The following is a 23,668-nucleotide window of genomic DNA, read 5'->3' as shown; positions in this document are numbered from 1 at the left end:
TGGAAAAAAATTGAATAAGAGGAGAAAACTGCCATGACTGATCCTTAGGGATTCCCTAACCCCTTTCCTGTAGTTTTTGCTAGRCAAAACACTTACTGTGCATTATTTTTTTTCCTTTGGTTCCATTTTTCAGATGTTAATCTAATTTTTTGTCATAAGAGTTAATAGTATGATTCCTGCTTATTGACTTTTTTAATCTGATGTGTCATTTCTGTGTTCACAGGGAATACTACAAGGCACAATTGAAGGAGATTTTGCACTTTGTATTAGTTTATATCATGGTTATGAGCTGCTGCTGCAAATGGGATTACGATCATTATTTATCTACCTTTGTGGAATTATGGACGGATCAAAAGGTGAAAAGTCTTCAGAAGCATCCCTCGTTTTGACCCATTTGACCCATTAATTTATCTCATATGTATAAATACTGTTGATCAAATATTTAATTTAATGAATAGGTTGCAAATATAAATGTTTTTTTTTTTAATTCTCCTTCATCCCCCTTGGAAATATGTCATTCAGCGTTGAAAATAGTTATACAGGATGGGAGCAGTTTTGAAAATGGGGAAGACAAATAGAATTTGGAGTAAGTGACAGTAGTATCTCAGGAGAGAAAATTAAAAAAAATACCAAATTAAATTAAACAAATTAATTCAAGAAAGGATGTGGCCTCTTAAAGCAATTCCTTCCTTGATGTTCTTAGCAAAAAATAGTAACAATTTTAAGTATTTTTGCCAAGTATTTTGTTTAAATACAAATTTAGAGCTGTCACTCTAGAATTTTTATACTGACCTTGTCACATCTTCTCCGCTTACTCCTGAAGCATATAGAACTCCTCTCCTTTTTTTTATAGTGTAAGCAAGGATAAGGCATTATGCTTGCTTGGAACAGGAGTTTCCCTTCCTCATGTGAGACTTCTGTTTTCCTAAGGCTTCTCTATGTATTTACACACTTTCCAGTGAGGAAGGCCAAAAGACGAGCATTAAGGTTAGGGTGGGCAGGGTGCTGAGCTGCCCGCTCACCGTGCGCCAACACGGGCTGCCCTGCTGCCCCTTCCCGAGCCCGAGTTCGGCTGCTCTCCCGCCTCCGCTCCGGAGAGCTGCCCGTCCGCAGGAGCCCTGCTCTGTGCTTCCTAAGCCTGGCTCTGACACCGTGCTCTAGCTCAAAGAGCACTGAGATCCCACAGCATTTAAGGTAAAACCCCCAAATATCTATGTCCTAGCAAGCTGATGAAAACCAGAAAAGGTTTCTTGTCTGAGGGTAGGTAGCCCTTGTTGTTCAGTTTATCAGGTTGCCCAAAYCCAGTATGTAGGAGTCATCATCCTGGATTCTGAACCAAATGAGGAAATTCTGCTGTGACTGCAGGATGTGTCTGTGTCTCCTTTGAGATCTGAGATGCTTGTTGGCCCAAAGTTCTTGCACAGTTGACAAGTATATGTTTTATTTGAAGTGATTGAATTTGGGATATATTAAGTTCCCCAGCCCATCTGTTGCCCTGTGGCGTGTTGAGTGGTTTGCATGAAGAAGTTTGACACTTGATCTAATTGCAACTGCTTGGTTCTGCTTTATGCCATAATATTGAACAAGTGATGAGCCTCCAGCTTGACACAGAATTCCTTGGTTAAGCTCCCAGCGCAGTTTAGTGCTAAGATTGAAGCGCTATGAAGAAGGCAAACAAGAAGCAGTGCCAGTTAAATACTGATCGTGCCCAAGTGCTTGAATGTGTCTGAACTGCGGGGTAGGGGCAGCAGTGCCRTGTCTGCGGGGCCGCTTGCTGCGGGGTGTGTGACACATGCGTCACAGGGAGCGCTTCTGATTCCTGMTGAATCTCACAGGCACACAGAATTCCTGATCGCTGGAGCCCTGCACTCCGGATGGCAGTGAAGTGCCAAGTACATGTCCCAGCCTCATGAGAAAGCATGAGGGTTAGAGGGAGTTTTTAGAGCTGGTTTACCACCCTGCCTGCCYGGGTTTGCATGCAGTAGCAAGGAGGTTATTGAGGCCTTGGCTTTACTCTTGCCGTTGTGGTCGGCCTCGTGATTCTCCGAGCGTGTCCGTCCCAGCTTGGTGGGCGTCCAGGGGCGCCGCTCGGCCAGGGCGCCTGCAGCCGCCCTCCTGCCGCGGCTCCAGTGTCCCCGCTGCGTCCTGGGAGCGGGTATGGGCTGGGAGGCTTCACTGTGCCTACGTGCCTGTGGCCCAAGGAAGAAATGCTGTTCCCTTCACCAGGAGGACACTTCTTGGGGGTCACCTTTAGTCAACATCACCTTTGGTCAGCATAATTTTGTGCTGCCCTTGGCAGACTCTGCCTCCTGCTTCCAGCCATTCATTTCTTTTACCTCCCTTTATTGGTACCGATGTTTGTGCAGACCCTGTGTAAACTCCACCAAGAGCTGTTCCACCTGAAAATTAGATTGTCTCATTCTTACTCTCTTGAGTGCCAAATTGTAGAAGGTCTCACCTTTTTTTTAGGCAGAAGCCATCTAACTTTAATATTTTTGTAGAGAATGTTTCATACTTCTGGTCATCATTATTGTTTCTCTTGTACCTGTTCTAGCTCTGTTGAGTCATTTTCTCCAAACACTGCAAGTCTTCTGCAACTCTTTGCAGTCACTCCAGATCTCTCAGCTTGCCACTGCCAGCTTGACGGGTGCCAGTGGCCTTGGCCACACTTCTGATGACACAAATTTCCATCTACTTTCTTTTCCTGCTCTCTTTTGGTCTCCAAATGGGCCACTTTCCTGGGTCAGTGTGTGCTGCCGTGTGGAAGCTACTGCAGCCACAGCTGAGCTCCGTTAAAGTGCCAGAGCCTTGTCCTGCAGCTAAAGCAAGAATGTACAGTACCCGCTGTATATTATACACTGTGCGTTGTCTATGTATGTAATAACATGTGTGTATTATAATTGAGTATAATAAATATTAAAGATAATGTATAATATACAACATAAAGATGCATATGCTAGTAACCTGTGTGATTATACCCTTGGTATTTTGCAGTTTATTAGTCTTACACATGCTCAKTTTGCCGTTTCTGAGCGCATTGTGGTGCTCTTGGCCCTAGGCACTAAAGAGCCTTTCATGTATTTCATAGTTTCTCACATTCCCTAAGTTCCTATCCGCTGTTGATAGGTCGCTGATAGAAAGAATCATTTCCTCTGTACAGGTTTTGGTGAATTGTGTTTCTGGTTCCACTAGGACAAAATTCTTCTCAGCATTGTCATAAAAGCATTCAAGAAACATTCTTTTTAAGCAATGGGCTGCCTTTTTGTTGGGTACTTGGAAGCATTTATGGTAGTTGTAGAGGTTTTTGATGTAAGCTGACATAAAATTCCTCAGTTTCTCAATAGAGCCAAGGCTGCTTTTCCATCCATATAATTTTCATGTTTACATTCTATAATGTCATCTTTCCTGAAAAATATATTGATATGAAAAAATATAAAATGAATATTAACAATATTTGTTTTTTAAAGCTGACATGTAAATTTTAGCTCTCAAAAAGAGCTGATTACTTCAGGGAAACCTCTCTTTTGCATAGCAAAAATTAGCTACACTCTGGAGGTTGAATACTAAGATATGGAAACTTTTTATAAAGGATTAACTCGTACAAGAAACGAACTTGGTCGCAACGAGGACTTCGTGAAGCTGTATGAGCAGCTCAGAGCCATGTTTTCAGACGCATCTCTGACTCCAGCGAACGGGAGTCTGCACAAGGACAGACCAGGTCAGTGCTTCCCTTTCAAAGACTCCCAGTTTACTTTCCGGCGCTTCTTCCCCAATTCCATCTCTGTTAGAGCAGAGACRGTGTTGAATGAAACAGGAGATACTTCTCCAGGGTCTGTGGATGCACCCGCACATTCGTAGTGAAACTTGGCTCATGTTCTTCATTCAAAATTAAGTTTTCATTAGACTCCGTTTTCTTTTTATCCTCTTTTAGTCATTCTAGTGACCTTCCAATGAGCTTTGCTTACTGGAAGCTTTTAATTTGAATTAAAATATAGAGATAAAATATTCTTTAATTCTTAAATATAATTAGACTGACAATGTATCTTTACAATGTGATCATAGCAAAATAATGATATACTTTTACATTTTTTTTCTGTAAGTAATTCACTGAAGTTTTTGTTTAGGTGAATATAATTAGAACGAGTKTTGAGAATTTTTATGTCTGACTCAGAGGCAGGATGTAAGAAAGTGAAGTTCACTGAGCCCTTATAGATACTGCAGGTATACTTATCCTAAATTACTTTGTGTCCTTCCAGTGTCTGAAAACAAAAAAGAATTCATTTACAGTCATCCAAAATTAAGGAAATTGGAGGAAATTGTAGTAAAGCACTTTGAATCCTGGAAACAAGGATGTTCTGGTAAGTGCTAAAACCTACCTGTAAAATAGAACTTGTGGATGAAAATGAGTGCAATCCTACTGACTTATCACCTTATTTATTCAAGTGTGTCCTTATTGTCTTGCATGTATGGGCATCCACATGTGAAAAGCTATTCTTTAGAAAATTATTATTATTATTGAAAAATAACTTTCTGTAAGTCATCACTATGAATTTGATATAAACTGTTCTAACCATTTAGCACAGCAGTGATAACCACTTTTACTGGTGTTACAATGTCTGATAATTTCTATAGCCACTGAATTTGTTTTGGGTGGCATCTTCAAAGCAGATATTGTAAATTGTGCTCTACTTAAGTCTTTCTTAAAAGGCTTTCTTGATAATACTGTTAAAAGCAATTTATTAATATATAACCCTGATCCCTGCAACCAAACCAGAAAGATTTTCTGTCTTAAAATACTCTCTCAGATATTTTTTTCAAGACCAATTATCCCTACAGTGTTGAGAAATGACAATAGTCAAATAACCCCTTTTCTTCTTGTCCTGTAATTTCRGGACAAGAAATTGTCCTGAAATTGTCCTGTATTGTCAATCTTGTCCTGTAATTTCAAAGAGAGAAATTGAGTGCTTTGGAGAAAAAAAATCCCTTAGTTCTTAATTGCGGAGTGTCTTGTACCTTTTTCTTGGAGATGTCTTGATGTCAGCACCTATAAGAAGTAAATTAGAGACAAATGAGTTTTTGGCTGTTCTTAGCAGAGGGGGTGCTTGGTCTGCCCGGTTGGACTGGCTGTGCAGTTGCTGCTGTYTCACACGGTGTGTGAGTGGGAGGATGGTGCCAGTAGCCCAGCACGGAGCTTCACGAAAGGCTTTTCCTCAAAGCAGAGACTCGCTCAGTCTTAAGAGTCTCTGTGGGGATGATGCAGCTCCGGGGCTTGCGTTGGCATGCGGGTTGCTGCAGATAAGGTGTGTGCAGCCAGCTGAATGTTGCACCTACGTGAATTGATTTATTGCCAGGTACTACACTGGGTAGAGTTTCATTCCTTACCCATAAGGAGTGTGAACTACTGTGTGGTACAGTATAGAAATACAGTACGAATCCTTGAAGGAGGCAGCTTCTGCTTGGCCAACTAGGAATGAGGTTTTTGTTTTGCTATTTTTGCTYCTAAAACTTTCAATAGAGATTTGGACTGCTATCTAAAATGTTTCTTACTATCAGTAATATGTGGATATTTGTGCTTATCTGAAAGGAAAATTATTTTAATGTAAAAAGACCATAAAAGAAACTGTCTTTTGAATGTTTCACTTTGACCTTTGGCTTTAATATGCTTCCACATATTTTATATGTCTTGATTATTACAGCAGTTACGTTATGCTAGATTTGTTGACATCAAAGCATGGATTTTCCTTTTAATCTATTATATAAAAGTATGTAGTTCTTCTAGCATTTTGTTTAATATGATATTAAAATAAGTAAATGAAGATGTATAGAATTAAGCTGATTGGGTTTGAAGATGGAAAACCTGGTTAAATCCTGTGCTGCTGGTATTCTTTATTTCATACAATTTTTGTCATTTCTGTGTGCATATAGGAATGGGAAACAGAATTAAAATTCTCTGTGACGTTACAAGTTATTCCCTTCCTCCCACACACATAAGTAATTGCTTTTTAATGATGCTAGCAAGTAAGTGTGTTTTGCCACCACTACCTATATTCCAGTTTTCCTCTTTGATAGATGGTTTTAGTATTAGATACACTTCCTTCCCTCATTTAAAATGGATGGGGAACGTGTAGGTGGGTTCCTGATACACAGCTGCCTCCTAGGAGTAATGACCCCTCACACCTCAGTGTGAAATTAAAAGCCTTTTGTTCCATTCTCCTTTCTCTCATACTTTTCTTTTGTCTGGACTAAAAGGAATAGGAAGCATTTTCCTTACACCAGGTCTCTAGATTCATATAGCTAAATTTGAAAAAAGGAGGAGCAACTGATTGTGAAGTCTGTTCCTATAATACAAGGCAAGAAAGCACTTCACAATTCAGTCTAATCACGAAGTTGGAGGCATCCTAATTGCCTAGGGAATGTGGTTGGTGTCATAATACATAAAGTTTTGCATCCCCAAACCCAATGTACTGGGCAATGGACAGAAATACATTGTAAGTTTGTTTATTTGGCTTGTTATTCATTGTGTCATCGCGTCTTTGATAACATCTTTGTGCAATAACCGCAAACCTGCACTTCCACCCTGACTGCCAGGTCCTTGCAAGTCATCTCCAACGCCCGCATGCGCAAGCAGCTCCACCCCGGCTGTGTGCCTGGGCCGAGCCACAACACACCCGTGTCCTCCTTGCTCCCTCCTCCAGACAGGGATTTGGCTCAAGCCTGTCAATAAAAACCTGAGTGCTTATTAAAATTCTGCACTTAATTGCATCTCTCTYTGCTCCATCAGAAGGCTCTGGAACAAAAACCTACACAGGCTGCCCAGAGAGGTGATGGAGGCTCCTTCTGTGGACACCTTCCAAGCCCTCCCGGATGCCACCCCGTGCTCTGGGTGTCCCTGCTGGAGCAGGGGGCTGGACTAGATGATCCCAGGGGTCTCTTCCACTCTCAAGCATTGTATGGGCCGGTGGCCACTGTGTGAGCAGTGGGAAATAGACYGGGTGTTTGTTTGGGGTCCTGCCACTGAGTGCATGACATCTCCAGGGCAAAGCAGGAGCGGAGCCGCCAGCGCCGGGGCGCTCTGTCTGCGTTTGGAGCAGCGAGCGCGCCGTGAGCCAGACCGGTCACAGCTGCCGTCCCCCTCGGTGCCATGGTCCCCTCGGTGCCATGGTCCCCTCGGTGCCGCCGTCCCCTCGGTGCCGCCGTCCCCTCGGTGCCATGGTCCCCTCGGTGCCACCATCCCCCTCGGTGCCGCCGTCCCCTCGGTGCTGCGCGCGCCCCACGCCGCCACATGCACCTAGCAGCAGCTCAGGTAGGCACTGGATTGTGGTCTGGCCAGTTGATAAGAAATGATGGCTCAGCATAACGAGCTCCCCGGCTAATCTGCCATGCCTGGATTACTTCTCAGATTGATTATGGGCCGCTGGGACCTTCAATTTCCTAAGGCTGGTCTCAGGTAAGGTCAAGGAGGAAAGGGCAGCAGTACAAAACCTTTTACAACACAAAAGCAGATGCTGCCGAACATTGTTGCTATTCAGGTCATGTTCAGCTCAACATCATTATTCCATACATATTATTTTATATCCATATTTTTTTTTTAACATGAAGTTAGTGGTAGAAAATACAATGAACTCATATAAGTATAATGCATCCAACATGCACTTTTTCTAGAATATATGGCTTATCTGTGTGCTCAGCGTGGCAAATTATGGGGAATGCAGCCTAGCAGCGTGCAACCCTCTGGTTCCTCGTTAAAGGTGGTGCATCACGAGCCGTCTGATTTCAAGGCCTTGCTTGGCTGTGCATGGCAGGCGACTCCAGTGTCACCAGCAGTTTTCTGCAGCRATCTCATTAGGATCACAGAGCCGCCTGGTGCTGTTGTCGGGACTCAGGGGCGTCTCAGCCAGCCTCCTTGGTTGGCAGCCACGGGATGGAGGCTTGTCCAGAGGCAGCGCTTTCCCTAACCCCCATTGACTTCCCGGTTTCCTTAGGAAGAAACGGGGAAAGTGCAGCTGAGCTACAGCTTGTCTGTGCAAGGCAGTGAAGATGGCTTGAGCGTTTCTGTGCATCCCTATGCAAAATGAAAGGKGAGACTGGAAGTTTTGGTAGGTGGTCAGAGAGTTGTATATATTACGTGTATGTGTGTATATATTATGTGTATGTGTGTATATATATGTGTGTGTATATTTATATCATACATGGGCTTTAGTTTCAGGAAAGAGCTTGGTACTATGGCTGTAGACATAGCATGTGACTGTGGTCAAGTACCTATTCTTCATGTATTCAGGAAAAGAGCTTTTTATAGAGGCAGACTTGAGAAAATTTATTCTTTGTCCAAGTTGTCTTTCCTTTTTGATGAGGTAAAGGTCTTTTGTGGAGAAGTGTGTAGTAAAGCTCTTCAGGAGCTCTTCATCTCCTGAAATCTGTTTGATTTCTGCTGGTGCCAAGTCTGAGTAGCACACGAGGCTGTGCTGATGCCAGCAATTGATGATGGAAACCAGAGGGACCTTCAGGAATTGAAAGGTGGCTTGCTAAAGTCTTTTAAAGTTAATGTTCTGGTTTTCTGTGCAATTTTATTTTCCTTGTGGTATTTGGCTGATAGTTGAATGCCTGAGCGGGAAATAAATGTTATTTGAAGAGATGTCAAGGAAATAGCTGCATTTTTGGCCACTTGCAGCATGTGGCTGTGACTAATACTGCTGTCCAAATAAACCATCTGCAGGCTAGAGATACACAATATTTCACTTTCTCAGCTGATTTAAATGTCCTGCTATCTGCCGCTTCAGGGTGAATCAGTCAAACAGTTGTTTTTCTTTAGGGTAATGGTTATTTTCGCCATGAAAAGGAATAATGCAAAAAWTGGTGATGACAGGTCATTCAGATGCAACAGATTCCGGTAGATTGGGTAGATACAGGAGATTTTTGGACTTTTCTTTCTCTGCTCTCACAAGGACCCTATATCGTAGAACTAGAGGTGACTCTCTGTAGCAAATCCCAGACTGCTGATCCCGCTGCGTTCCCGCCACACCGACGACAGTGGCACTTGTTACTGCCGAGCACTGATAACCTCTTAATGCCACRGGGCGCATAAGGAGCAACTTTAAAAATCACATTAGAGTCTCTTTGGAAGAAGGTTTAAACTTTACTTCAAGACACTTATTTACAAACTTGAGCTTTTCAGAGCAATGTTACTAATGTGCCTGGAGAAATTCTCAGCGTAGCTGGTGCAAAGCCTGCAAAACTGAACGCTGCCGATCCCAGGGAGGAGGCTGTCTGGCCAGGCGCATCTTGAAATGTTTTCTGAGAACAAAGAGGTTTGTCTCATCAGACTGAGAAATTCCTGACTGTCAGTATTAACTACTAGTACTTTGGGTTGACCTATTTAGATTTTGTTTTAATATTTTTCTTTTAAGTTTTTATAGTGAGTATGTTTGGACAAAATCTTCTGACCCTGGAGCTGGATGAGAGCTGGGAATTTGTGACCTGGGGGATGAGCTTTCCTTGCATTATTTATTATCTTAAAAATACATACAAAAATACTTTTATTTGATAATTTAAACAGGTCAAAGCACGTCTGAAAACGACTCGATGGATACCAGGGTAATGATCTTCTCGTCGTTTCGAGATAGCGTGCAGGAAATCGCGGAGATGCTCTCACGGCTCCATCCTGTTGTGCGAGTCATGACCTTCGTGGGCCATTCCACAGGGAAGAGCACCAGAGGCTTCACCCAAAAGGAGCAGCTTGAGGTAAAGAGATGATGGGCTGTGTGAAAGTGTTCATTGTACAAGTAATTGTCTGAATAGTTAATATAGATCTATAGCGCACACACAACCTTGCAATATCACTAGTGAATTCCCGGGTAATGCAATGGCTACTGGAGTATCTGAGATTGTGCTCACTGAGCCAAATATATAAATGCAAGTATTTTATACAATTAGAATAGTAAGAAGTACTAAATTTTACACATTTTAAAATGTTGAAAACTATTTAAATAATTATTTGTTTGCTTAGGGCATTTTTTCTTGTAAATGCAAAAGCAATGTCCATATATTTTCATGTAATAAAGCTTTTTAAACAAAAGTACTTAATTGTACATTTGAGAACATAGATTTTAAACTCAGAATATGGAATGTTTTCCCTCCTTTTCTTTAAGAAAAGAAGAATCGGGTCCTGATAAAATTCACGTGTTCTATTTTGGTCATCAGTTCTGAATGAAGTAGTTGATAACCTTGGAAAAACAGAGGCACATTCATAACCTTAAAATGCAGTTCAGTTTTTCAGCTGCTGGATGAAGCTGATGCACGGTGCTACATGTGTGTGACAGCGCTCCAGCTAACGTGTGTGATGTCTTTTTAATCCCTTACTCAGGTGGTCAAGCGCTTCCGCGAAGGTGGCTATAACACCCTGGTCTCCACCTGCGTTGGGGAGGAAGGCCTAGACATTGGAGAAGTCGACCTCATCATCTGCTTCGATGCGCAGAAGAGCCCGATCCGCCTGGTGCAGCGGATGGGCCGGACGGGGCGCAGGCGGCAGGGCCGCATCGTGGTGGTCCTTGCGGAGGGGCGGGAGGAGCGGGTGAGCAGTGCTTCCCGCCCGGGCACGGGGAGCAGGACAACCCCAGCCTCTTCAGAGGGCTATGGGCCCTGGGCTTAAAACCCTGGCAGTCCCGGCCTAACTCTTGGGACAGGAGCACCTGCAATATTCTAAAAATCCACGTACTTTCTCCATGTTAAGGTCTTTAAGCCTTTGTTCTCATTTTTTAGATAACTGATACTGAGAGGAAGGCTTGTTTTTTGTTATTTCCATTCGTTAGTTTTGCCAGGCTCCAGAAGGGCGTGTGGAAGCGGCGGCGGCTGCGGGAGTTGCGGGCTGTGCTGTGCGGTCAGGCGGGCGCTGAGCCGCAGCGTCAGGCCTGCCCGGATCAGCTTAGCCGAAAGCTACTTTTGCTAAATTCCCCAGCCGCGGCGCTCGACTCGGGATGTAGCTGGTTAATCCTGTTGGGCTGCCGGCCGCGCCTGGGGAAGGCAGCGCAGCCCTCCCGCGAGGCGGGACGAGGCCTCCTGGCAGCAGCCGTACTCGGGTCCGCGCCTCTGCGATGGCAGCTGCAGCCCTGCCGTGCAGCCCTCCTTGCGTGGCAGCCTCCTCGCGGCACAAACCCCCTTCTGGCCCCGGCACCTCTGGGGTCTGCGTCACTGCCTGAGTTCTTAGTTGGATCCCAGTTCATGAAGTGCAGCCTGAGATCTGTGTATGCCAAGTGTAAGCTCAAAATGTGTCTTCTCCTTTCCTTTATTGTGCCTCTAGTTTAAATTTGTAGGTAGCGGAGGTTTAATTCCAAAGTGAGGGGCTTAAACAGTCCTGCCCGGGGAAAGGAAGCTTCTTTGAAGGATCTATCGAGTTAAAGATAATAAATGTGAATAGTGTCTTTAATAGACATTTTCATGTGTTACTTAGGAAGACTGATTGCTTTTGGAAACTGCACTCTGCAAGGAGTTATTAACATGGTCCCTTAAATCTCATAAAATTTTCAGWGTCACTCAGAAACCCTTGAAGCAGAACCTTGCCCCGGGCAGAAYGGTCATTTTATGTAATATTTTGTTTTGAGATCATCAAACTTTTATTGATGAAGAATATTGCCTTTTTTTTCTTTTTTGGTATAGTTTCCTTCCAGCTCTCGTGATAACGTGGAGATTCTCCACGCAGGCCTCCATCAGATGCTCTCGCACTAGCTCCTGTGACGTGCCCGAGCCTGGGGGCGGAGGTTTGAACAGATGCAGATGTGGGGGCCTGGAGGCCGTGCRGGCGCCAGGGCCTCTCCAGCTCCTCAGCCCGGCTGACACCATCTGTGCAGCAAAGGGAAAAGCTAAGCTTTTCCTGGAGCTGTGAAGCAGGGAGTAGCGTAGAGCTTGTTGTACAAAAGCACTTTTTGCCTGTTTTAGGCTCAAAGTAAGACACCAGCCTGCCGGTGGGGTGGTTTGGCACAACCAGCCATTAGCATCCCTCACTTGTGCTCMGAGAGCATCTTTGTGTACCTGCTTTGCTGCAGTTTCCTAAAGCCGCCTCCGAGCAGAGCTGCCCTCGTGGCACCTTCCAGCAGGAGCGGGGGCCACGCGAGGCTCCTTCGCTCTGTCTCCCAGGGCAAAGGGATGTGGTTAAGGGGCTGGCAGCACGGGTGACAAGTGCAAGCAGCCCGTGCCTCCCTCGGCCTGACCTCCTTTCTGGGCTGCTGTAATCTCATTTGCCTCAGCCCTGTATCCATGGCAGATCGTGGATCCCTCCTGGCAAGGGCTCTGTGTTCTTTTCTTCTTGGCTGCTGCGCCTACTTTTGATCTGTATGCAGCCTGTAAATAGCTCTATATCAAGGGGTTTGTTTTGCCTGGTATATTTTAAAGCTTTCATATTCTAAGAAACACTTGCAATGTAAAGAACAATCATTTTCTTTGTTACTTCTTTTACCACAGCTGCTTTGAATGTTTTACCTAGACATGAAAGATGGTTATTCACATTTGATTTGATCTAGATAATGGAAACATCTTAAAAAAACAATTCCTAGTCCTCCTTATTTGAGGTAACAATCACGGTGTTTTCAGTGCAACCATATTGCTGTATTTTTTCCTCCACCTGCTTGTGCTGCTTTCTTTCCTGTTTCTGTTACCATAACGTGGGGTCGTACTGCGAGGCTGGTACTAGAACACAGACTTGTGGTGGCCTGAGTGACCTTGTCCCGAAGGAGGCTCTGGGCTTTGTACCGGGTTTTGTTCTGCGTATGCTTGTAAAGGCTGTTGCAGCTTCATAGTGGAACGTGGTGCAATAGCGAGAAGCCTCGTCCGGGCTCGGGCGCGCTTTGGCTCTTGGTAAAGTTCTGCCAGGAAAACTGTTCCCCAGCACCTGACTTGTGCTGTCTTTTGCAGACTTATAATCAAAGCCAGTCGAACAAGAGGAGCATTCACAAAGCTATCGTGGAAAACAAAACTCTTCACTTTTACCAGCATAGCCCACGTATGATTCCAGAAGGCATAAATCCAAAGCTGCATAAAATGTTCATCACCACAGAAAAGCATGAGCCAGACGATTCAAGAGTGCTCTCCAAAGAGAGGAGATCCAGCTCTCTCCAGAATAAATCTGCTCTCTTTTCCTGTGTCACTGGTAAGAGGATTATGGTGTTTCTGTAAGCACTGTGTAAGCTGCTATCTCATGTTATATTACAGCATATCCAAAGTGYGTGCTCACACGGCTCCTGGGCCCGTAGTGAAAGTGTCCTTTGTGTCACTGTGACCTTTCAGGGGGGAGACTGTGCTGGCGACTGCCTGGATTCCACCTCCYGTTCCTCAGATGACAGTTCTGCCCTTAACTGTCTGTGCTTCAAATCAGACATTTGCTTCCTTTTCCCCAGTGAGTGAGGGCCAGAAACTGCAGTTGCTGCTCAGTTGGAAGAGGCAAGTGTTAGCGATGCCCTTGAAGGCTTCTGACAACCCGTGTCGGATCACATATTTGTCACTAAATGTTTAGTGATTATTCTGTGATAAATCTGTTGTTTATCTGTAGCATTTGGGCTTAATGATTTTATTTATGCAAGGAATGGCTTTTTTTTACAAATGACAATAGCACAGAAATGCATTAAAAGTAAAAATTTCTTTGGGGAAAAAAAAAGAAGGAAACGAGTAGTTTATGCATTGCCCAGCACTAAAGAAAAGTGAATCTAAAAAGAATAATTGCTTCTCARATGATTCCCTCATGTGGCACCAGAATATGCAGCTAACTAAATATCATAAAAACTATCATAAATATAGGAGGAAAAAGCCACTGTTCTGTAAATACTTGGAAATTTAATGCTAAGTTTGTGTTAGTATTAAAGACCAGTAGGAACTGTTTAGAAGGAAGAAACTCCTTCAGTAGCTTTGTGTTTCAGTATTTGTGTAGTTAGACCTTGAGGGTTAATGTTCTTAAAGGCTTCTGAGCTTAAATTTCTCATCATCAAAATATACATCTGATCTTTTTCTGAAAATTATCCAATGAAAGCAGAAGGCTGAACCAGAGGAGGGGGAAGCAGGCTATGAAATCATGCAAAAAAAAAAAAAAAAAAAAAAGGAGCTTTCCCTTGTTCCTGTGATCTCCCATTTTGCAGGATAAACGGCAAAGGAGAGAGGCTGGTACTGCCCGGAGCTCCCTCCATGCCAGGGTGCCGCAGCCCTGCGTGGCATCGTCGCCGTGACGCCCCCAGCGCCGCCGTCCCTGTGTCCGGCTCGTGCTGTGCGCAGCCCGGAGCACCAGGAAAACCGGGCTGGTGTAAACAGGCAYGCGGGGCGCCAGGAAATAAGGGGAGCAAAACATGGAGTTAGGAACATCATTTCAGAATGTTTGGAAAAGTCTGTTGTAGGAGATGGAAGTGAGAGGCGGTCAGTGCAGAAGGCAGACAACCCGCCAAGCACGTTTCCCGCTGAGGGAATAGCGCTTCCAAGGCTGTGATCACCGGCTGCTTTTGTGCGAAGCAGGTTGGCAGCCGCCTCGGCGGGAGCACGCAGGGTTTGTGGAGGAGCTGCCGGCTGCTGCAGATGGACGTGGCTGACTTCTGTCTCGCAGGTGCCACTTGAGTGCAAGTTCTTGAAACTTTCTTCATCTGGAAAAAAAAAAACTTTGTATGGATTTATCAAAGTTCTGTTCATTGCTGCCTGAAGCAAGTGACAATCTGCTTCTGATGCTGGTGACACTTGCAATAAATCTTGAAGAGAAAGGCTTTTTTTTTCTTTCTCTTTTTCCTATTGTAGTGCTCCCTGTCACATTGGAAAATCAGTTGTGAAGATGTTGTAGATAGTCTTTCTTTTCTCCCTCTCGTTGGCTAAAACTGAGGAGCACATTAGGAAGTGCAGTAAAAGGAGCAGAGAAGAAGCAAGAGAAGTTTAGTATCTGTGGCTTTTGATGCCTTTCCAGTAGCTTTCCAGCACAGCAGTGGTGAGGCCTCCACGTGGCCGATACCTTTTCAGACTTCGTGTCCTGATGCAGTGAAGCATTCCCACGTGGCTGTGGAAAACTCCATGGGAAAGCTGCTGGAGTCTCTTCTTGGATGTTTATTTTCTCTAACAATAGCTGTTAATTGAGAACTCCCTGTTCTCAACCTGTGCTTCAGTAGTTTAAGCTGATTCCTTGTCCGGATCCAGGGTTTGCGGTGCTCAGTGCGGCCCCAGGCATGAGCCCCTATCGACTTCATCGTGCCCGTTTCCCTCAGGATTGAACTTGCTTCATCTGATTGAGGCAGTGTTCGGCCTCTGCCTTTGAAAAATCAATCATCTGCTGCTTTGCTTAATCTAATTATATTAAAAAAATGTTTTTCCTTTGCCTCCTGTGGGTTGCTCCTTCCCACTGGTTTCAGGACRAAAGCTGAATTAAGCTTTCCCGATGGTGCGTTTTCCTTTTGCTTATGCAGGCTCTTGTTTGAGCTCATCTCAGCTCCCCCTGCTCCGMATGGGCTCTCGGCAGGGCCGGGGCTGCGGCCGAGCCCTGCGCTCCTYGTGGGGCTCCCCGCGTGGGGCCGCCCGCCCTGCGCCTGCCCCGCAGCYGGCAGAGCCCTGCACAGCCCAAAGCGCCAAAGTCGGGCGAGATTTTCCTTTGAGAGCTAAATAAGAATTTCTGGCACTTTGCAATTAATCATTAGCATGCAGCTTAGCTCTCCACAAAGTGTACTGTAAATAACTGCGGCTTATCTTTAGAGTATTAATGCAAGAGCCACATCTCTCAGTAATTTCCATTCCCTAAGTGTTGAGGCTGATCACCCCCATGGAAACTTCCTACCTTTGCTACGGTGTTGGTTACACTGAGTTTGCCTATAAGCTGAGCAGTGCTGGTGAACGTGGTCTCCTTACTCATCTCTGATAGTTTAATCCATCTGTTTTTGAAACATCTTTGCGTCTCTTTCTGAAGTTTGCTTTTAGTTTTGAGTGCTCTTCATCCACACAGTGAGTTTTCATGCTCTGAATAGTGGCTTTGTGCAAAAACAGCACGCATCATAATTTGCAGAATTTATACTATTCTATTTGAACRTCAGGATCCCTGATTCAGTACAAAAATACCTGCCTGTTTCAATGGGCAACTTGCTCAGGTTTTTATCAAGCTGTTATTTAGGAGAGCTCTGCAGAACTCTCCTAGTTACACACCTTTCCCTTCTGTTAAGAATGAATCCTCCAACTTATAATTACCGGACATAGAAAATACAAGAGTTTCTTTGGTTTTACCAACCATTAAATTTGAAATTGCATTTTCCCTCTTTGTTGTTAGGCAGGCCCGGGTCCCCGACCGTCTGCGTTGCAGTTGGGTCTCCGTGCATGACACTGTGGCCCTGCTGGAGTACATGACATTGGCTCATCCGAGCTGCGCAGAGCAGCAGTGGGGGAGATTTAAGTGTTAAAAAGGAGGAACGACAACTTGCACAGTAATTTGCTTTAAGGTAGTTTGTCACGGTGTGGTATCTGCTGGAGCTCCCCTCAGTAAGGGTGAGGGGGGTTGGTGGCTGAGCCGAGCACAGGAGCAGACTCCAGCTCCCACCTCCTCAGTATTCTCAGCTCTCCTGCTGAGAATGTGGAGTGGACATCAGCTGCATCCTTGCGGCCTCCTGGATGTGGTGGGCGGCATCCTTGGCACAGAACTCTCCCTGAGTGCGGGAGCAGGGTCTTGCCAAACACCTTCAGGAACGGGAGATACCCCGATCTATATCAACAGATCAATCAGATTGCCTGTGAAACTGTTTGCCAATGTCTGTTTTTTCCTCTGTAGCACCTTGCTGCTCGAAGATGCCATGTGATTCCTTGCCATGCCATCTTCTTGCAGCTCCTTGCAAATGATAAGGGGGCAGTGGACGTTTTTAGTTATCCTACTCGCTTTGGCTGCCTTGGTTTTCGGCTACATCTGAGCAGTCCTTCTTGCCCTTTCTGCCTCGTCCGGGTAGTGCTCAGCCCGGGGCTCCAGTGTGATTCACCACTGCAGTGTGCTGCCCTGGAGTAAGGGCACAGGTAGAGATGCTCTGCTCCTTCCTGTCTTTGCAAACGGAAGGAGGAAAGGAGGAACCCAGAGACAGGCTGGTCTTTGTCTTATGGTCTGTCAGGCCTCTTTCCTCCTCTGCTGCATCCTTGTGGTAGTTATGAAGCATGTAACATCTCCTAGAGTTCAGTCAAAAATATTTGATAGTAATATTTATCTTGTACACTCTTATTTCTGTTTTTTCTTGAGAGGTCTGGTTGTGAGTCCTCACAAACATTGTCATGCCATCGGCTCCAGCAGGTATCGTTTGAGCGGATTGAGAGATCCAGACTGATTCCTCCTAAGTGGCATTAATTCAGAGTAGGATGTTGGCTACAGGTTCATCCAAATCCTTTCTGAGGTGAATGCCAAATTAACCTAATTGTTTTTCCCCAAGCTTCATATTATCTAGGCTCAGAGCAGGCACGTTCCAGCTGCCCTTTAAGGCCAGTGCTTTGGGTATTCCATACTCTTGGCGTCCGTGTCCCTTTGTAGGGATCTGCCGTTAATTCTCGCACACTGGAGGCAGTAGCAGTTGTGTTGGAGCTGGCTGCCAGACTGCAGGTGACTCCAGCTCCTCCTGGTCCCTGGGGCTGCTGGTGCTCGAGCCGAGCAGCATTGGGGCTTGGGGCSGTGTCTCCGTGAGCTGCCTCCGAGCGCTCGTGCTCGCAGAGTGCCCTGAGAYTGAGCCAGGGGCTGGCTAAGAAAACATCAATGGTGTAGCGAATTGGTGGCATTTTCTGTGTTTAAAGAGTTGCTTTTCTTGTTAAGAAAACATTTTTAAAAACATTTGCAGTGTTCCCTAAGGCCTTTGAGAAACACATTTACAAACTTAAACCGTATGTTTTCCTTGTGTATTGATTGCTGTGCTGTTCATAGGGTGCATTGGTTTGACACGTGCATATATAGCTATGTATTTGTTTATGTAAGGTCCTCCCCCAAAATAATGAATTTATAGATAAATTTAACCCAATTTATAATACATAGAACTGTATTTTGATATTTTGTTTCTCACAGCAGATTGTATATATCTGTTTTTGGTTCTTTTTTGGTTATGGCATAAAGTATGTAGGGTTTTTTTTGACTCATACCACACAAAGTTCTCATTGTATGTTCTTTTCTTAAAGTGAAACTTATTTTCCCCAAATGTTTTCTTTCTTTTTCCCTACTAGGCACTAAGGAAACACACAGTCATGAGAACTGGTCTCTGTCATCCGAGGAATTTGAAATATGGGACAGACTTTACAGGCTTAAAGAAAGTGATGGAGTTAAGGAATTGAAATTGCCCCCAATTCGGTTTGAAACCTTAGAAAACCTGGAGGAAACACCAGTGAGTTAAATCTAAATATAATGCTGCCTTTGACAGGAGACCTAGAGGAAATACTAGCTAACAAAATTAGCTATGAATTTGAAGGATGTCTTAAAAACACAATTTTGAGAATTATGTATTGTTTTTTGAAGTTAAAAATCAGGAATTAAATGTCTGAAAACAAAATACTGACCCTTTTGAGTCCTTTTTTGGATCCTGTTTTTGGTCGCTTTTCTGTCTGTTTTTCTTTTCAGAAGAGTAATCTCCCAGTACTCAATAAGTTTTTAATTTGCATCCTAAAATTTGATACAGAATGCTGTTTATTTGTGATGGTATTTTATCCATACTTTTTCATTCCTTTGTTTAAGTAACCATGATAATATTGCTAAAAGAAAAGCTTAAATTCTGCAAGCTCTGTCTTGATCCAGGTAAAAATGGGAGTTTATATGTGTCCTTTCACCGTTTGAAACAACCCAGCTTTTAAGCTGATTAAGAACCATGATCACACAAAACATTTGTTTTCATTTTAGAGCAGGCTGAAACTGTCCTGATGTTTAGAAACTTTCCTGCATTTGGATTATTTGTTGTTTATTGTTGCTGAAGTTGTTTTTGGTGAATGATTTCTTGATCAAAATCTCCTTGCTAATTTGAATTCCAACCTGCAGAAGCCTGAAGAGGAGGGAACTCGTGAACTGTCCTTGTCCGAGTGGAGAGTTTGGCAGAATCGCCCTTTCCCTACCTCTATGGTTGACCATTCGGATCGTTGCCACAGTTTTATTAGCATCATGGAAATGATAGAGCTGATGAGACACGAACAGGTAAGGTGCTTAAGCCTGACTGTGTGGAAGCACGCATACATATTTAATGCACACTTAGAATATCTAAAAAATAATGAGAGCTCTCCCGTCTGACCAGCTGGAACAAAYGTTAGTTGTGTTTTCATCAGAGTAAATCAAGCAGTATGAAAGGGGCAGCGTGCATTTAATTTTATTTACAGAATGTCTGTCATTTGCGTTCTGTTATTATGAATCTTTCCTACAGAAATTGTTTAAAAACATTTTCATAAAAAGAAAAAAGGAACACGCATGAGCATTCTTCTTTTAATGGATCTAAAGATCAATCTTTTGGAAAAGACATAAGAACAAATCACACTAAAGAATAAAATCAYGAAGAGTGATAGTAGCATTATTCCAGAGTATAATAGGAATCAAAAGTAATTTTGTACCATGTGTGGGAGTTAAATACATCCAATAAAAATGATGAATGTGGGTTGCTTGTTTAATGTACTTGTATTTTGAGGATTTTTAAGTTGTTTTGCATGAGCTCTAATTAAAAACCCAATTGCCCCTAAGAATTAAGGGATAAGAAGAGTGTAGTGAAAGAAGCATGGACAAAAACCATTTGGGAGATGAGGATTTTGTTTACCAACATTTATAGGTAGCATCTATACATTCATAGTTAAAGATGTCTGTGGGAAAAATGCACATAGACGTAGGTCTGTCGGCAGCACCTCAGGACTATAAATGTTCACCACACTGTTCTTTCTGGCTCTGCATGTTCTGCACATACCGCATTTTGGTGGGTTGAGGCTTTTTGGTGGGTTGAGGCTTTTTGGGTCATGAGAATCTGTTGCTAGGCTGCCAATATCCTGGGTAAATGCAGTAGCCAAGGAGGAGAACAGAGAGGTGGCAGTTGTGCCCCTTGCCGGGAGCTGTGCTGATGGGAGAGCGGGCGGCCTGTGGGTGCCGTGCTGGGCTCGTGGCATCAGCGCGGAGCGGTGGCGCCTTCGCCGCCCGCCAGCGTCTGCGTCCCGGGCAGGCATCGGGGATCGCTTGCCAGGGAGGGAGCCCGTGGAGGRGAGCTTGGGTATGCAGAGCTGGAAGAAGACAGGAGGCAAGAAAATGGTTGAAATTTTGGAATTCATCTTCTAGTTGAGAGTTTCCCTCCCTCCCACCAAATTAGACACTCACAGTATTGGAGACTTAGGTTTCTGCTGTGAACGTGTGTTAGTGCAAGTGGTCTGTCCCAGTTCTAGTACACCTTCGAAGTGGTCGTAGATGWTAAACCAATAATTTGGTTTACCTTTATTAATTTAAACCTGGACACCTTGAGAAATTTAGATAACAAATTTGTTAATCACCAAGTCATCTTTGCTTCATTCTTCTTTCCCCAACCCTGCCAGAAGAGATGAGGCGAGTTCTGTACCGGCTGGGGCAGGAGGTGGTGGCGGGGGGATGGAGTGAGGATGCACTTGGTAGCACAAGCTCCTTCCTCCAGCTCCTTCCTCCGCCTCCAGGCGGCCTCGTGTCCACCACACTGCAGTGATCCTGGATCCTGTCACGTTCCTGGGAAAATGTTGGAAGAAATGCATCAGAGAGGAAGGGATAGGTCTGTTGACTGACAGCACATGGTGAACAGTTGACTTCAGCTGTTCATAATTGAACATCTAAATGCCACCTACTTGTGATGCACTCTAGTTGATGTTCTCACAGTCAGAGTGCAGCTGGCCCTGTGTGTCTCTCCAGCTGCTCCTCTGCTCAGCATTTCGGTCATTATCTGGATTGACTTTCAGCCAGCTTTCCCTCAGCTGCCTTAACCAGTCATAGGTGGAGATGCAAAACTTTCTCATCAGGAGGAATGTGTAATTGGAGGCTGTTCCCATGCTGCAAACAGCCAGTGACTCTACGGAATAGGAGAGGTGGCAGCRTGACACGTCACTCCACCCTGTTGAATTCTTCTAGGGAAAAACAAAGCACTTGGCAGAGCTCTGACCGTGCCTGGCAAGGCCRACGCGGCAGAAGCTGGAACGGGAACACCCAGTTTGCCAACGGCCCTTCTTGCTGGTCTTTTCCACAGCTAGACCAAGCTGGCAAGGTTCAAGACCGTCAAAGCTCTCCCATAAATTTATATTATTTAAACCATCTCTGTTCTAAATTACTTCTCTTGGTGAGTGCCCCTACCTCTCTCCAGCACTCAACTCTGCTACGGTTGAAGGTTGTGAGTGATSAATTTAATTTGGACTTGTGGAGGTCTCGGGTCAAGTCCTTTTCTCAGTGCATGGCCAGCACAGATCAGGCTGCTTGGAGTCTTGCCAAGCAGATTTTTGGCATCTCCTAGGATGGCAACGAGGCTCGGATAGCTAGGATAGCTTCTGTGGGCCCAAGGTCCAGCGTTTGGCTATGCTCTTAGTGGAAAAAAAATCCGTCTAATATGTTGTTGGAATTCCCTTGATTCTCGTTGTGCCCATTAGCTCTGGCCTTCCACTGTTCACCTGCAAGAATTCTAGCTTCCCTGTCCCCTCACGCTAAGTAGCTGGAGATGCCAGTAAGATCCTTCTCTTCTGAAGAATGAACACGTTGTTCCCACTGCCTTCTTGTGCAGCGTCCTTGTGCTGCAGCCCCAGGACAGGCTTGCGGCCTCCTAGGGACTTGCTGCAGTCTGACCAAATAGCTCTTGTGCTGSGGGGCCTGAAAGTGGATGAAGCACTTGAGATGTGGTCTTGCCGATGTTGGCAGAGGAGAATAGTCCCCTGTGTCGGTGCTGCTGCTGCGGCCGGCTGTGAGCAGCCTTTGCCCCAAGGGCACGCTGCTGTCTCATGTTGCGTCCTGAGGTTTCTGCCAGCCTCTTTGGTCCCTCTGGAGAGCAGSCCTGCCCTCAAGCGTGTCAGCTGCTTTCCCTCCACTGCTATCATCTGCAGACCAGCTGAGCGGGTGAGATGCGCCCCGCGCATGTCAATGAGGAAGACTTCGGATGGCAGCACTGCTGAACGCTGCCTGTCACCCCGAACACCGCCTGTCACCGTCCCTGACAGCACTGCCGAACACCGCCTGTCACCCCGAACACCGCCTGTCACCGTCCCTGGCCGCGCTTCGTGCTGCTCCTCAGCATGCAGAGTCCTGGGCATCGGCCGTTCAAAGCCCGTCTCCCCAGCTTAGGCAGGACTGTGGCAAAGCCTTGCAGAGCTCCAGGTAAAGAGCACGCCGTGCTCTGCGCCTGGCCCTGGAACCGCTGCATCTTCTTCAAGGGCAGTCTTCAGTTATTTATCCCTTTGTCTTGTACACTTATTGCCATATTGCCTTGAAAACTTGAGTGTTAATGGTTTGATTGGAAGCTTACAATTTAAATCTAAAATGGGAAGCAATGTAACATGTAGCTTTCTAGCATGCACAGCCCACCCATCAGGATATTGCTAATGCAAGCCCAGGGCTTTCTAAGCACCCTGAATTCAGGCATTCTAAAAAAAAATCAAGTAATGATTTTCAAGAAGTCTCATTTACAGGTATTTTTGCATAATAGATTTTTTTAAAATACGCAATGAAGAATTACATATTTTTGAAAAGATTAAGTTAAAACCTTTGGAATAATTGTTACTTGTATATTGCATTTATATGATTTTAATAACTCGCAGAATAAATTGGAACATTCAGGAAAAACAAAGGAAAAGAGAGACCCCAAGTATGAACCCTGGAACAGGCACATCCACTACAGAAAAGCCTTTAATGCCTGGGTGGCTTTATTACTACAGCAACGAGAGCCGGGCAGATGGGAATGGATTTTCAACACACTGTTGGCAGGGATTTTTGTGTAACATGGTAACAAATCAAGTTGTCCTTATGCAAAATAATTCAGTGGCTTTTAAGCATTTTGAAAATTAAACTGTACTGTTTGGACACAAGGTCAGGGTAAACTAATCATTTTTACTGAAAATGTATTTGTCTCCATATCAGTAACAGGAAATATTAAAGTGCATTTTTTTTCCTAATTCCCTGGGAATTAGACAACTCTTAGGGACTCTTTAAAAGTCGTTGTGTTGTCAAATGGTGTCACTGAGTGTCTGTGTCCCTGCTCAGAGCTGCCCATGAGAAGCTGTAGCCAAAGCAAATCCCCTCCTCGGAAGAGCAGCGCAAGGCGCGCGGGCTYGCGCAGGGAGGGCTGTCCCTGCTACCTCTGACACCAAGCGCYGGGGGGCAGAGCCTGGAGGAGGAACCCCAAGATCGGCCTCCAAAGCCAAGCGTGTCAGCTGTMTTCATTTCACTTGGGGTGATTCATTAGGTGAAATGCCCGGCAAAGGGAAAACGCTCTCAGAGGGTCCTCAAATCGTAAGGAAGCAAAAGATTCTCTCAGTGATTTAGAAGCTTTAACCTGCATGTACTTCTTGGGGAAAATACAAGGTTTCCAGCCAACTGTGACCTTTTTCCAGCAGTTTCTGAATACAGAGTTGAAAGAAATTCAAGAAAGGGCAGCGAAACGGGTAGACCCTCATTGACTACAGTACATCTTGGGTCAGAAGAATCTGATATTAAGTATGACAAGACTTCTTGCCCAGCCAGGAACAAATAATTTAACACAGCAAGAGACACTTC

At 44.8% G+C, this 23,668-nt stretch overlaps 1 protein-coding gene across 1 annotated transcript in view; it reads left to right on the top strand.

The window, feature by feature from the left end:
- Window positions 1–23,668, top strand: part of FANCM (FA complementation group M) — a gene marked incomplete at its 5' end in the record, with an annotated part of 67,047 nt that overhangs the window by 23,462 nt on the left and 19,917 nt on the right. Inside the window, 8 exon segments of the mRNA XM_026051507.1 lie at window positions 224–356; window positions 3,590–3,718; window positions 4,257–4,358; window positions 9,554–9,738; window positions 10,361–10,567; window positions 12,901–13,135; window positions 18,169–18,326; window positions 18,971–19,123. Of these exon segments, the coding sequence (XP_025907292.1) occupies window positions 224–356; window positions 3,590–3,718; window positions 4,257–4,358; window positions 9,554–9,738; window positions 10,361–10,567; window positions 12,901–13,135; window positions 18,169–18,326; window positions 18,971–19,123 (1,302 nt within the window).

Source organism: Nothoprocta perdicaria, unplaced genomic scaffold (assembly GCF_003342845.1).
Source record: "Nothoprocta perdicaria isolate Ctin4 unplaced genomic scaffold, notPer1 scaffold_76, whole genome shotgun sequence".
NCBI classification, from domain to species: Eukaryota; Metazoa; Chordata; class Aves; order Tinamiformes; family Tinamidae; genus Nothoprocta; species Nothoprocta perdicaria.
This window is presented reverse-complemented; position numbering and strand designations above follow the sequence as displayed.